The 13,397-nt window shown below is 44.1% G+C and overlaps 2 protein-coding genes across 9 annotated transcripts; one reads left to right on the forward strand and one right to left on the reverse strand.

The window, feature by feature from the left end:
* The first annotated feature begins 1,301 nt into the window (after positions 1–1,301).
* LOC138629529 (lipocalin) lies at positions 1,302–3,614 on the forward strand. 2 transcript variants are annotated; one of them, XM_069713285.1, is made up of 6 exons: positions 1,302–1,479; positions 2,268–2,407; positions 2,536–2,609; positions 2,719–2,832; positions 2,922–3,023; positions 3,138–3,614. In XM_069713285.1, exons 1-6 carry the CDS (start codon positions 1,387–1,389, stop codon positions 3,155–3,157), a joined length of 543 nt encoding a protein of 180 aa, XP_069569386.1. In that variant the 5' UTR covers positions 1,302–1,386; the 3' UTR covers positions 3,158–3,614. The 2 variants fall into 2 exon arrangements, with proteins under 2 accessions (XP_069569386.1, XP_069569385.1); XM_069713284.1 differs by having other exon boundaries at positions 1,303–1,479; positions 2,536–2,615.
* Positions 3,615–4,448: 834 nt separating this feature from the next.
* On the reverse strand, positions 4,449–13,103 carry LOC138629503 (zinc finger Y-chromosomal protein 1). 7 transcript variants are annotated; one of them, XM_069713241.1, is made up of 10 exons: positions 12,443–12,716; positions 12,272–12,339; positions 11,170–11,245; positions 9,925–10,021; positions 9,295–9,609; positions 7,869–8,018; positions 7,647–7,775; positions 7,420–7,554; positions 7,129–7,272; positions 4,449–6,284 (listed from the first exon to the last, which is right to left on the reverse strand). In XM_069713241.1, exons 3-10 carry the CDS (start codon positions 11,182–11,184, stop codon positions 4,984–4,986), a joined length of 2,286 nt encoding a protein of 761 aa, XP_069569342.1. In that variant the 5' UTR covers positions 11,185–11,245; positions 12,272–12,339; positions 12,443–12,716; the 3' UTR covers positions 4,449–4,983. The 7 variants fall into 7 exon arrangements, with proteins under 7 accessions (XP_069569342.1, XP_069569340.1, XP_069569341.1 ...); XM_069713239.1 differs by lacking the exons at positions 12,272–12,339; positions 12,443–12,716 and adding an exon at positions 12,744–13,103; XM_069713240.1 differs by lacking the exon at positions 12,272–12,339.
* Positions 13,104–13,397: the final 294 nt, after the last annotated feature.

Raw genomic sequence — 13,397 nt, forward strand, 5'->3', positions numbered from 1 at the left:
ATAGTGGGATTTCTGTCCAAAGTCATGTGAATGTATGTTTTGTTATCAGTATAAGGGGAGGGGGGGGGCTCAGAGCAGCTTCCTTATCTGATTTAGAAAGCCATGTATTTGTCAGAAGGGATCCAGCTAATCTGGGATAGAAACAGTTTTAATGTTAATCACAGCAGGTATTTTAGTTGAAGTCACAGTTGCAGCTGGCAAGTGACACAAAGGAAAAAAAACACAAAATGCTTTTCTTTTCTTGTTACATTTGACTAGTGCCATGCCAAACAACATGAAAGCAGTTCACAATCTCAACCTTGAGATCCATTTAGTAGCCGTTCTTGACCTTAACATCACATTGCATGGTCTTCATCAGCAGAGGAGGTTTGGACAAAGTTAGTTTTGTCGTTTACACATTAACTTCAAGGACCATATTGGCCGAACAGTTGAGGTCAGAGTTCATTCTTAACACTGGAAACAGCAGTTGGTGAAACATCCTCCTTTCAAGGTCCTTTTAGTTACTGCTCCGGTACTTTGATCATGATCTTCTGCTCTACTTACTGCCCTCCCATTCTTCCAGTTGATTGGAACAACTCCTACTGCATTATCAATTTGTAGATGGAGATCCTATGATGCAATCAGATGCTCCAGAAAAAATCACCACAGTTGACTGTTGACAGGTCAAGTTTGGAATAATTTTGGAAACTCAATGTGCACATTTAGTGACTAATTCATGTAATTTTGCAACAAATGATGAAAGTATTTACAGACTTTCAAATACGCTATAGCTCCCAGGAAAGCATTTCAATTCTCCCCATGAAGGATGATCAGCGAGCCAATCTGCAAGGGCATTTGTGTTGTTTCTATCGCAACTGCTGACAGTTGAATTTGATTCTGTGCTCTCTGCCACAGAAAGCACTGGAGGGCGGCCACTGCCTTGTTTACCATGTTTTTTTTTAAAGCTGCAAAATGGAACTCTATGTGATGGGAAGGCTTTAATCTTTGCTCGTTTGTTATTCAGGTCAGGCTGTTTCTTTGCACGTTTTTCCTGCCTCCTGTTTGTCATTCATCCCTCACACGGTTGATTAAATTCTGCCCTGGCAGGGATGAACCTTGTGGCTCTGAAACTGTAGTTGTGTTTGTCTGAATCTGAAGCTTTGCGTGTTTGAACCCATCCCATCTCTGGTGTGGGTGTGTGTGTGTGTGTGTGTGGGTGTGTGTGTGTAGGGGGGTGTGTGTGTGTGTGGGTGGGTGTGGGTGGGTGGGTGTGTGTGTGTTGGGAGGGAAACGGTAGTCTCTCTCTCCACTATATAAAGGGTCATCAGGCACAACGTCAACAGCAGACTTCTAGATTTTGACCCGCGCTCTCCTCCATCATCGCTTTTGGACCGACCCTCAGTAACGATGACTTTACTGCTGACCCTGCTGGGAGCGGTGCTCACCTCCAAGGTGGTTTCTTCTGAAGTTATGCCTCAGGCAGACTTCAATGTACAGGGGGTAAGAGACAGGCCTGGCTGAACCTTGTCATTTTAGTTTTATTCTTACAACAGATTTATGTTTGCTGTATTCATTCTTATTTACTTTCTCAGATCATAAAGAGAGATTTAAATCTACTTGAGGACATTTTAAAGCGTGCCTCATTTGTCATTCATTTCAAGTTTTTTTTTTTTTAAGTTTAGGTAATGTATGGAATTCATGATTTATGGATGATTTGACCTTTTATTAATAATAGATAAACATATATTTGTTCATTGCATGTTTAATAAGCTGCACAGCTTCCTGCAGCATGGACTAAGAAATATAATATCTGAAATTGCTTTCTCAGGAAACGAGATAGATGAACGCATTCCAGAATATATAAGAGCTGAAATTAAAGGTGTGAGATCATGTGAATTTTAGTGGAGTCTCCCTGCTAGGATCTGGGACTGAGAGGAGGTCTACATAGTTTCATATGTTACAATTGTGACTAGGAATCGTCTCCCTTCAGAAAACACACCACACCGAAACAAACATGTGCGCTACTTCGAATTTCAAATATATATTATCATGTGACAACAAAATAAAACTTCATTCAGTCAAAGATATAGGCCAGACATTCAAATTGGGAGGTACATGCCCTGACCTGGATACACTGGATACATTTGTGTAATCATTATTTTGCAGTTACTTATATATAAAGTTAAAGGATTTATTTTTGTTCAGTTATTTTGAAATGCAGGTGTTCCAGTGAATACATCTTGTATTTGTGTGTATTTTCTATGTTTTCCCTGTCTGTGTGTCCACAGATGGCGGGGAAGTGGTACCTGATTGGATTTGCCACGAACGCCGATTGGTTTGTCAACCGCAGAGAAACCATGAAGATGGGCACCACCATTTTCACCCCAACTGCTGAAGGGGACCTGAACATATTGTACAGCAGCCTCGGGTGAGCGTGAGAGGACAGGCAGGAAGACTGGATTTTTTTTTTTTTTTTTAAATATGTGTGATAAAAAAAAACTTAGAACTGAGATTAATGGTGACGCAGCTCATCCTATTTCGCTGGTTTCTCTGCAGCTCCGACGGCTCTTGTTGGAGAATGACGAACCTGGCCAAAAAGACTGACATGCCCGGGAAGTTCACGTACACAAGTGAGCGTGAGTGCAACCGCACACATGGAGCACACGGAGAGACACCGAACATGAGCAAACTGGGTGTTTCTGCTTGCGTCACCCGTCATGTCTTCTTTCTCTCCGTCAGGCTGGGGGAACGTGAACGACTTGAACATGGTTGACGTGAAGTATGACGAGTACGCTCTGGCTCACACCATCAAGACCAAGGCGGACGAATCCACTGTTGTCAACAAGCTGTATGGTAAAGGCGCATTCATCCACGATTCTGCACTTTAATCCGTTTAGACCAGTTCAGTAGTCACAGCAGAATAACACAATGTGGTTTCACAGGGCGCGGGACGGACCTCAGCACTGAGCTGATGGAGAGGTTCAGGCAGTTCTCCCTGGAGATGGATGTTTATCCGGAAAATATTGTTTTCCTTCCCAAAAACGGTACTTATATATATATATATATATATGAATGGAGAGGTCTGTGTGAAAATAACCTGTGATTAAGGGTGACGTTAAGAACTAATCACTTTCCTCTGTTGATTTATCTTTCCCTAGCGGAGTGCCCAGCTGCCTAAGGACCTTTATGTTTGTTGTGAAAATTCTACTTCCATCGAAGTCGCCGTCATGAACTGAGAAATGTTTTTGTTGCCCTCTTAAAAATGTTCCAAAAAAAAAAAAATAGCTCTCAATGCTGCAAAACACGGTGTAAAGCCTGGTTTCCATTTAACGCTTGTAACCTGCAGTTGTATCTGAACGCCTTCTTCACCACCGCTGGCAAATAAAAAGACAAACGACTAAAATACTTTGCTTTATTATCTTTTTTTAACAAATACGTTGAAGTACATCCATAACAACACAGTTCAGATTTCCTTTTTAATCAAGTGTTTACATCTACACGCTTTGTACAGCTTTGTATACAAAACAATAATTTACGTCCCATAGAAGTCTAGTTACACTTAACTATACAACAACTTGTAAATGAAATAAATATAAAAACAGAAATAATCACAGGTGATAACAAAAATGTAAAAAGCCATAGTACATGTACACCACCAGCACCTGTCTTCTGACGTTGCATCTAAAAAGATATACGTTTTCCCTTTCTACTGGCAAAAGTACATCTGTGTTGGCGAAAAACAATTCATTCCATAATTCCATAACCGCAGCACCGGCTATACTGTACGACAGACAGTTATATTGGGACACTGATGTGAGCTTTTTTTTATTTACTTTTAAAAAAAAAAATTTTTTTAAACCCAGTCTAATATTTGTATCCTAGTGATGCATGTATGCATTTTCTGTGGTTTAACAGATATGTCAATTTATAGATAAATAAAGCATCTGTGTGAACAGCTTTTTACCGTTAATGTTGATGAGTTAAAAAAAAAAAAAAAAAAAAATACTGTCAAGTCAGGGGCTTCGTCGCTTCTGCTTTGGGCCCTCGTTCTGAACAATACACCGACGGATTTGAAAAAAAAAAAAAAAATCTGACGTGATAATCAAGCGATGGGGTTAACGATCGCGTCGAGATCTATGTGCATACGTGAAGTTGTATTCGCTACAATGACACACACATGACTCTTCTATGGCGTACTTTGTGTCACCTCCGCGGCCACGGACCCCTGCCGACAAAGCTCGGGGCGATTGCTTCCTTTCTCTGCACACAGCCAGCCTTATGTTGTTTTTTTTTTGTCAACACAACAAAGAGCATTGTTACAGTGTGGTGGGGTCGGAGCACCGGGAAGCACAACAGTTGCTGTTTTTTGTTTTTTTTGTGCCTCCCGCCCACCCCCTCCCTCTCCGCACACTCCCTCCCCCCCATCCCGTCCCCTCCCGTTCCGTCGTTCTGTCCCCCACCCCCCCCCCCTCCTCTTTCCCTCTCTCATACACACTCTCGCACACATACACAGGATTTTACCAAGTGCTACTGGGAACAGGTTGCTGATCCATACCGCTGTGTTAAGTACATTTTCAACAAAATGACAAACATTTTGAAAATCACACCTCAGTTTTTAAGACAAATAATTCAGACCGTTGTGATTGAGAGCTGATTGCTACCTGCAAAATCAACAAAAAAAAAAAAACAAAAAACCCAAACAAAAACGTGTATCTACAGAGACGTCTGCACAATCTGCCATGCACACTGTCACCAGCAAGGGACATGCAGTTAAAAGTGCAAGTCTACGGAGGGGCTCGGTTGCTAACTCTGACGGAGCATTAAACGTTATGTACACGTGTATACATTTCTGGACAAACATCAGGCGGAGGATCAAAAACAACAGAATGGACTGAGTGCGGCACGCGCGCGTTTCGGTGTCGCGCCGAGGGTGCTGTGGTTCGGGGCGTGACGGACGCGTCGACATTGTTCTCGGTTGTGGCACGGTATTTGGCTCGGTCGGAGTCACTCTGCCTGCACCACGTCCTTGTGGTGACGCATGATGTGCTGGTTCTTCTCCGAGGGCCGTCGGAAGCCTTTCGAACAGATCTCGCAGCGGTGCGGGTAGTCTTTTGTGTGAATGGAGATCACGTGCCGCTTGAAACCCGACGCGTCCCCGGTGCTGTAGTCGCAGTACTGGCACTGGTAAATTCTCCTTTCTTTTTGTCCCTTCCCAATAACTACAGTCACGCTGCTGGCTAAGCTGGCTGCGCTGACTCGAGCGGGCGGCCCCGAGGCGCCCGACCCGCTCGGCGCGGACTTTTTAGGCGTCACGACGGGAGCGTGCGTCTCTGTCCTCTTGGCCTCACTCTTTTCGGGTGAGGCCTGCTGCTCCTTCGTGTGGACAGACAAGATGTGGCGACTGAGAACAAAAGGGTCTGCGATTTTAAAGTTGCAGTGCCGGCACTGGTGGAGTTTCTTGGTGCGGTGGGAGACCGAGTGCTTCTTCAGTTCGGACGGCCGGTGAAAGCCTTTCCCGCAGACGGCGCATTTGTGTGGGTAGTCCTTGGTGTGAACAGATATGATGTGGCGCTTCAGGTCACTGGAGTTGGAGCTTTTGTGATCACAGTGGGCACAATGGTGGGTCTTATTCTCCTCGTGCGTTAGTCCGTGCTGCATTAACTCCTCCTCCTCTGCGAAGGTCTGGAAGCAGCGCTCGCACTTGTACGGCATCTCTTTGCTATGTTTCGTCTTGATGTGTGTTTTGAGATTGGAGGAGTCGGCCGACTTGTAGTCGCAGTACAGGCAGGAGTACGGCTTCTCGCCGGTGTGCGTGCGCATGTGTTTCTTCAACTCTGAAGGATGTCGAAAGCCTTTTCCGCATTCCACGCAGATGTGGGGGAAGCTTTTACTGTGAACAGCCAACAAGTGCCGGTTGAGCAGTCCTTGCTCAGCGGTTTCATAGTCACAGAACTTGCATTTATGCATCTTGGTGGGCGGTGGAGGCGGCTGGCTCTTGGGCTCCCGGTGGTGGTGCTGCAGTCGGTGAGAGAACAGCGCCGCCTGCTGGTGGAACTCCTTGCCACACATTTCACACTCGAATGGGGCCTTGCTGCTCAGTGCGTGTACCTCCATGTGGTTGTGGAGGCTGGCTTTCTTGTTGGTGGTGAATTCACAGTCTGTGCATTGGTACTTTTTCCTGGTCAGAACATCCTGGTGATGATTCTTTGTGTGGCGTTTCAGGAAGCCTCGTGACTTGAACTTTTTCCCGCACAGCATGCACGGGTAAACGGTCAGCGGCTGACCGTACGGGCCGATGATGATGGCTGGAGAGACAATGAGAAAAGGGAGAAAGAAATGACCACGTGGTCGTCGTCCAGTTTGTAAAGTAAACACCAACTTTGTCATCTTCGCTCCCATTCTGGTGAAATCCCCCTGAAATGGTGAATATATTCTTTTGACATGACGATATGGGTGAAACTATTTATACCAATGATATGTTTAGATTAGACGGTGTACATGCAATCTGCAATAAGGAAATGTGTCAAATTAATAAGTCACAAAATCCGGAAACATTTACGAGAAAGATTTATCAGTGCAGCAGCACTAACCATCGGCCAGATTTAGAGATGATCAGTATCAGAAGCAGAGTAAATGCATTGTGCTTCAGTAAATAAAGCGTGGTTTATAATGTCCTGTCCTTATGGTTCACTTTATAAAGGTTCCTCCACGAGTTCCAACCTTGTGATTGTTAAAACTACGACTCGAGAGCAGAATTTTCTTTTTTCTTCATGTTATTGAGGGTGTTTTGTTACGAAGTGGACAAACTCTTGTTGAAACCTGACACCCAACACAACAATGTTTAGGAACAAATGTAAACCGTTGCTTTCTTTCTTTTTTTTTCCCCTCCAAGTCATTTAAATGGAATATATAGAGAGTTTTGCCCGCATTGGTTATTGATCAATCAAATTAAAAGTATTATCAACTTTTCATTTATGGATGCATCCTTCCTGCTGTATTATTCAGCACTGCGCAGCTCCACTGCAGCGGTTGTCACCTAAAGGCCTTTTTTTTTTACAGGCTGACAAGACAAAGGACATTTACTATTTACATTCAAAACTGTCCCGAAGAGGCTTCTTTTCTTTTTTTGTGTGTGTGTGTTGCCCTTACCTGTTTGGACCTGCCGAGGCTCTGACCGTCTCTTGCTCTTGTTGCGCTGTCGATTGATCTCATCAACCCCGTCCGACTCATCGATGTGCAGCAGGGCGCTGGCGGCACCGTTTCGGTTTTCACAGCTCTCGCTATCTTCTGCACCTGTGAGGACAACAGCGTGTCTTTTAACGCAAAAATAAACCAAACCGGCACGAGTAAAGCTTAAGCCGAAGACACTCAGAGACGTGGTTGATGCACAGGCTTCCAGCGTAGTTTTTTAAAAGCAATTTAATAGACAAGGGTGCTGACCATAAGCAGCTGCCCAGGCCACAGGCATGAAGTCCTTGCTTAGAGACACGCTGTCATACGAGCGGTCGTGAGTTACTGGCTCTTCACCTCCTACCACCACCTCCATATAAACCTCATCAGTCCCCTTGGACCCACCTGTAGATGAGCCCGAGATGTACAAAACCAACAAACTAGTGACGTTTAGTTTCATAGCAGCGAACCCCGCTCGTTGGCTCGGGATGACTCACCGTGGTTTCCTTGATTGTGATGAGAGTCCCCGACAGACATGTAAACCATCTTCTCTCGGAGTGTTTGGCCTGAAGACTCCGTCAACGCCACGCTCTCCGTGTCTCCGTCGCTGATGTCGACCGATTCTCCTGCAGAATAAAAACGGCTTTTAGATTTCCCGACTTTTTGGAAAACGGGCCGCAAATGAATGACAAAAGGGGCCGAGGTTAACTCCTACTCACCCATGTCGTCCTCCCCAGAATCAGCCTTGAAGATGTAGACCTTTATCACCTCCTGTCCGTCCTCATCCTTCTCCACCTCTTGGTCCTCCACAGCTCCCTCCACTGTTACTTCTGTTCCATCCTCAGACACCATTTTACCAGCTTCATCCACTAGCAAGGGGGAGACAGTACATTTCATTAAAGCCGAGAGGGGGGGTCAACCAGCCGTGAGATGGTGACATTGTAAAGTCCGACATACTATAAATGCCTCATTGAAACTGATCGCAAACAGTACCACATGTTTTTTAGAAGCTCATCTAAATTTTACCCTGTCAAGCCTGAGATTGAGTACCATAGTTTATCAGAATACACGGGTTACAAGTAGTTCTAGTCGGTCAATAATACAGCAAACCAAAATGGACTTTCAATTTCCCCTTTTCAAAGTGTATTCTTCCAACGCATCAGTGGCTAAACTTAATCTCAAAGCACTCAAACATTGTTTTCTCCGTTTCCACAATTCAGTTTAGATTCAATTCTAACACAAGAGTTTAAAGTTTTATACAAACACTGTGGTACTGTGTGTCTTAGAGCATGCCGTACCACTTTATGTTGTAAGACCAAGAAATTGTATGGTGGGCTCGTCGGTGCAGCATTGTTGCAGTAATTACTGACGTATAAAACGGTCTGCTTGAGCTTGATACGCTACCATGTACTTTAAAAATTGTGTATTTGCATTATTCTGTAAAATAGTTTGAAACTATCAGCTCAGAAGGGTCTGCAGGAACCAGAGTCCATTCTCATGCTAACTCACAGTCAATACTCAATACACACAGAGACACAAGTTAATCTGGTCTAAAAAAAAAAAAAAAAAAAAAAAAAAAAAATCAACCACACTTCTTCCACAGTTCTAATTAGACACTGCAAGTTATATCAACCTGCCCAGGAACAACAGAAGAAAGAGGTCATTTTAGCCCATTTACATTACATTCATGGTATGTAATGAGTGCTGCCCTACGGGTAGGCGAGATGGTTTTAAAATGATATATTTTAGAGTATTTCTTCAATAAAAATGTTATGTCGTGAAACAGCATGATGTCATTACATAAACAAGTTGGAATATTGCCATAATCACATCAGGATTTTTTTTTTTTTTTCCATTCGTCTCAAAAATTATACCGATATAATTGAAAATGATACAGCGTGACACATCCCTTTCCTTCCCTTCGTAAACTTATAAAGAAAAAAGAAAAAAAAGAAATATATATATATATATATATATATCTCCTGTATGAGAGCAGAACAGAACATTATAAAACATTTAATCATCTCAGAAAAAAAAAAAGTTTAAGGAATCACATTTCAAGTTCATCTTGGATTGGATAACAACCCGCTCCATCCAAGACACACTGACTTCAGTCTAATTGCAGCGCAGAGCAAAAAAACTTACAGGATATCATTAGATAATCTCCACAGCCATCTTGATCGTCCTCCTGCTGCTCTGGGTCCAGCCCATCTTCGGGGATGTCTCCCATGGCAACACCTTCCTCCTCGCCTTCCAGAGCCATCACACAGGTTTCTACAGCAACATCTTCATCTTCATCGCAGTGCACATACTCAGAGACCACATCCTCAACAGCATCCTGGATGACTAGCTCGTCCGGGGCAAACCTGTGAACCGCCATGCCTTCCCCCTCGCCTTCTGACACCAACACAGTCTCTTGAAGCTCCACGACAAACTCCTGTCCGCCGGTACCACCCTCATCTGGAAGAAGCAGGATTACCCAGTTAACCAGATAACAGTCAGGAGCAACCGTTTATCGTGTGAGGATAATATAAATGGTGGGTTTAATGTCGTTACTGCTTTACAACTGATATCATTCAACTACAACGTGAACTTGTAGCGACAACACTATACTTTAAGTCATTTAAATATTTCAAAGTTATCTGGCTAGCTGACAAATCCTGCTTCTTGAAGTACCCCGACATGATCACACTTATCAGAACTCACACACACACACACCGACAAGCATCCTATGTGTAAATAAAAACACACATTAACATGAGCATGGCTAATTACCCGATCCGTGTAATATTATTTTAGGCTCTTCCGAATGTATTGCAAGCCTGGTGACATCCTCATCCATTGTCCTCGCACTGCATTTGTTACTGGAGAGCTGAAACCAAATGATAAGAAGCTTAGATCATTGGTGACCAAAACTGTTGAAGGCAAAAACAGAATGACAACGCAAACCTCTGCAAAATTTCATAGGTTAGTCATCAATTATGATGCTGCTACATATCATGGTAACTTACATCACTACATCCTCATACACGTATAGTAATTATTTTCTATGTGACGCTTCCATATTACAGCGGACTGGACCAATGCACAGCAAGTCAGCCAAGTCAATCTTCTCATACGATTTGCGTAAATTGCGGTAATATATGATGATATGATATACTGATAGCTGCTGTATTGGAAACATTGTTTATTACATTTTGGTGCACATGTGATATAACTGAGTCTTAAGCAAATGACTCTGCACCCACACAAGCAAAATCATGTGTGTTCATGGTCATTAATCTGCTATAAACCCAATTCAATTTCATAAGGCACTGTCACAGATGTGACGGATGTAAACGTGACTAATATTGTATGTTAAACTATAAAAAAATATCAAGAAATCTCTTTTGAGCTGTATCTTGGAAAAGCCTTAATGAGCTTGTTAACTGATGCTTGAAGCGAATTGGTTTGTCCAACATTGTGATGTGAGTCACATGATAGCGAAACCACTGGCTCGGCTTTTCACAACAGCTACTACATATCCATCCTCAGAAGGCTCACTGCAGGAAATACAGGATGTAGGTTTCAGTGGACCTGATCATGTAAATATAGTGCACACTCAGCATTTTATTTTAGAAACAGGGCTTGGTGTAAAAAAAAAAAAAAAAGGACACATTCCTGGTTTTGTCCGAAACAAAATGAGCATCCAGTATTGAAAACGGTTAAGGACCAAAAGCCGGCATCAAAGGCCTGATTGATAGTAAACATAAAAGAAATATGGTGAGGCGGCTTTCAGTTTTTATCCACCAAAGGTTTGGAACATATTCCCACCACAAGTTAAGACAAACAACTTCTGTTCATGATTTTAAGAAACAGCACGAGAATTGTTTTTTTTCTATCTTACTTTTAAGTGATTTTTAACAATACTGTTTTCATTCGATACATCTTTTTACATTCATGACAGTCTTTATGCTCTTATCCCAAGTCAAACATGTATATATGAAAGATGCTTGATAAATAGTTTATTATTATTCATACCTGCTTCTTATTCATACTTATTCAGTGTATCAGCACTGGTGTAGAAACTTCCCAAACGTGTATCCTGTGTTGGCTTCTACAAGGAACAAGTTTCTCTGTAAGACCTTCGTTTGTTTTGACATATTATTCACATATATTTACACACAAATCGCACCATTTGATGTCATTAAAATGAAGTCAAGTCTCAGAGTAAATTCCCAGGTGTAGAAGAAGCAATTTAAAACGTCTGTTGTTATATGTGGGGGTGGGGGTGGAGGAGGAGGGAGGGGGGACTAAATTGAACCAAACACAAATAAGAAAATAGATGTCCACAGGGTCGGGCTTGTGTCTGCGGCAAAGGACAGCAAGGGAAATGACCGGTGGCACAATTACCACGACCGCATCATTGCTTCATTTACCAAAAAAATTAAGCATACATTCCCCCCCCCCCCCCCCCCCAAAATAAATAAATAAATAAAATAATAATCCTCAGAGCCTCACTGGTCCTCCCTCCGTCGTGAATATGAAGGTGAGATAATGCGCGACAGGAATCTCTCCCTCAAACAAACGCGGGAGGAGGAGGAGGAGGAGGGGGGGGGATGCTGAGATGTAAACAGAAAACGATGCAGCCATTTAATTTCCCCTGGATGTACCATCCCCCACCTCCAGGTGGGAAAACACGACAACGGTGTGCGGAGACGTGCTGCACAACCGTATAACCAGCGTGCCCCGACAGATACACCACACAACACATTTAAAACAAACAAAAAAAAACAAGAAGCTTCCTCGGTCGGTCGGTCGGGCTCTCACTCAGCTGCTCATCCGTGCCGACGTCCAAAAAAAAAACCCCAAAAAAACCCCGCAGCGCCAAGACCCGGTTCACGGGCAAGTCTTCAACGAACCACCGGAGCGACGTTAGCACCGATTACACACGCGAAGTCCGACCGTCACGACCGAAAACACGTTTAGGAGAAGCAGGGTTGCACATGTGTACATGCAGCAGGACACACACACACACAAAACACACACAAAACAACAACAAACAAAACGCCAAAGGAAGAAGGCGACGGGTGCTCCGATGCGGGTCTGTGGTGAAGCGGGAGGAGGGCTGAACACAACACACCTTTTCTACAACCGAGTTTCATCACACCAGCGTCCGCCATTTTGTTAGCTTCGTGTCCCGGACGAATGCTAAATTTGAACAATTATTTAAAAAAAAATGTTTTTCCTTCGCGATGAGAAGTTGTGAAACGCGTCATAATGAAAGGTCGTACCGCGCACGAGCTGTTATTACCGATAATAGACGGTCGACGACGACACGCGGCTGCGGAAAGCCTCCGGACGGCCAGCTAACCGGATAGGCCTGCTTCTTCTTCTTTTTCTTTTTTTTTTTCTTTTTTTTTTTTACCAATTACGGCCTCTGTTGAGGCCCGGGCCCGAGAAGAAAAGGCCCAACCCTTTTGCGGCCTCTCAGCGAGAATAAAGAAATAAATTAAAAACAACACATGCATGCAAAAACAAACAGCCACGGACACACGCAAATGCAACCGGAGCTCTGAAAACGGGCGCCGCGGGAGCAAAGTCGAGCCGCGTACCAGATTTATGCTGCAGGGATGGCCTCTGTCCGCTCCTCGGCTTCCCAGGCCGCCTGGTTCCCCCAGACTCGGGCAGGATTCAGTCGGGAATTTAGTGTTATTTGGGCGGGCCGGAGAGGAGCAGAGAAGGAGGGGTTAGGGGGTTGTTTCTGGAGCACCGCTGAAAGCGAAGCAGGACGTCTGGAGCCAGATCTGGTCCTGCTACAGCCCCCCGCTCCTCCAGCTCCGAGGCCGCCGTCAGCACGACACGTCACAGCCCGAGAGCAGCAGGAAAATGCGGAAGGGTTGTGGTGGAAATCACCGCGACAGGCACCAAACAGGCCATAATCTCAAGACCAGCGTTCAGGCTGCCTTATGTCAAAACGTGCAGTGTAGTGTTGATTTTAATTAGTTTATGCCCCAAGGCTGGTGCAGCTCGTAACGGGGTGCTTCAGCCGCCCGAGCAGCGGACTGCATCGGCGATGCGGACAATAAATGGCGATGAAACTATGACCTCCAGACGAAGAGCGACATTTAAACAAAGCGCCGACTAGTTTTCAAAGAAACACTCCATCACCGCAGTAGTTTCATCCTCTGAAACTGAATAAACACAAGGTTTCTTCGCAAGTCAACTGCTTAAACAGTTTATGTTATCCCAATACCTGCTTGACAAAA

Source organism: Brachyistius frenatus, unplaced genomic scaffold, assembly GCF_029030835.1.
Source record: "Brachyistius frenatus isolate BFR_SWC_R1_liver_20210118 unplaced genomic scaffold, ASM2903083v1 Contig_117, whole genome shotgun sequence".
NCBI classification, from domain to species: Eukaryota; Metazoa; Chordata; class Actinopteri; family Embiotocidae; genus Brachyistius; species Brachyistius frenatus.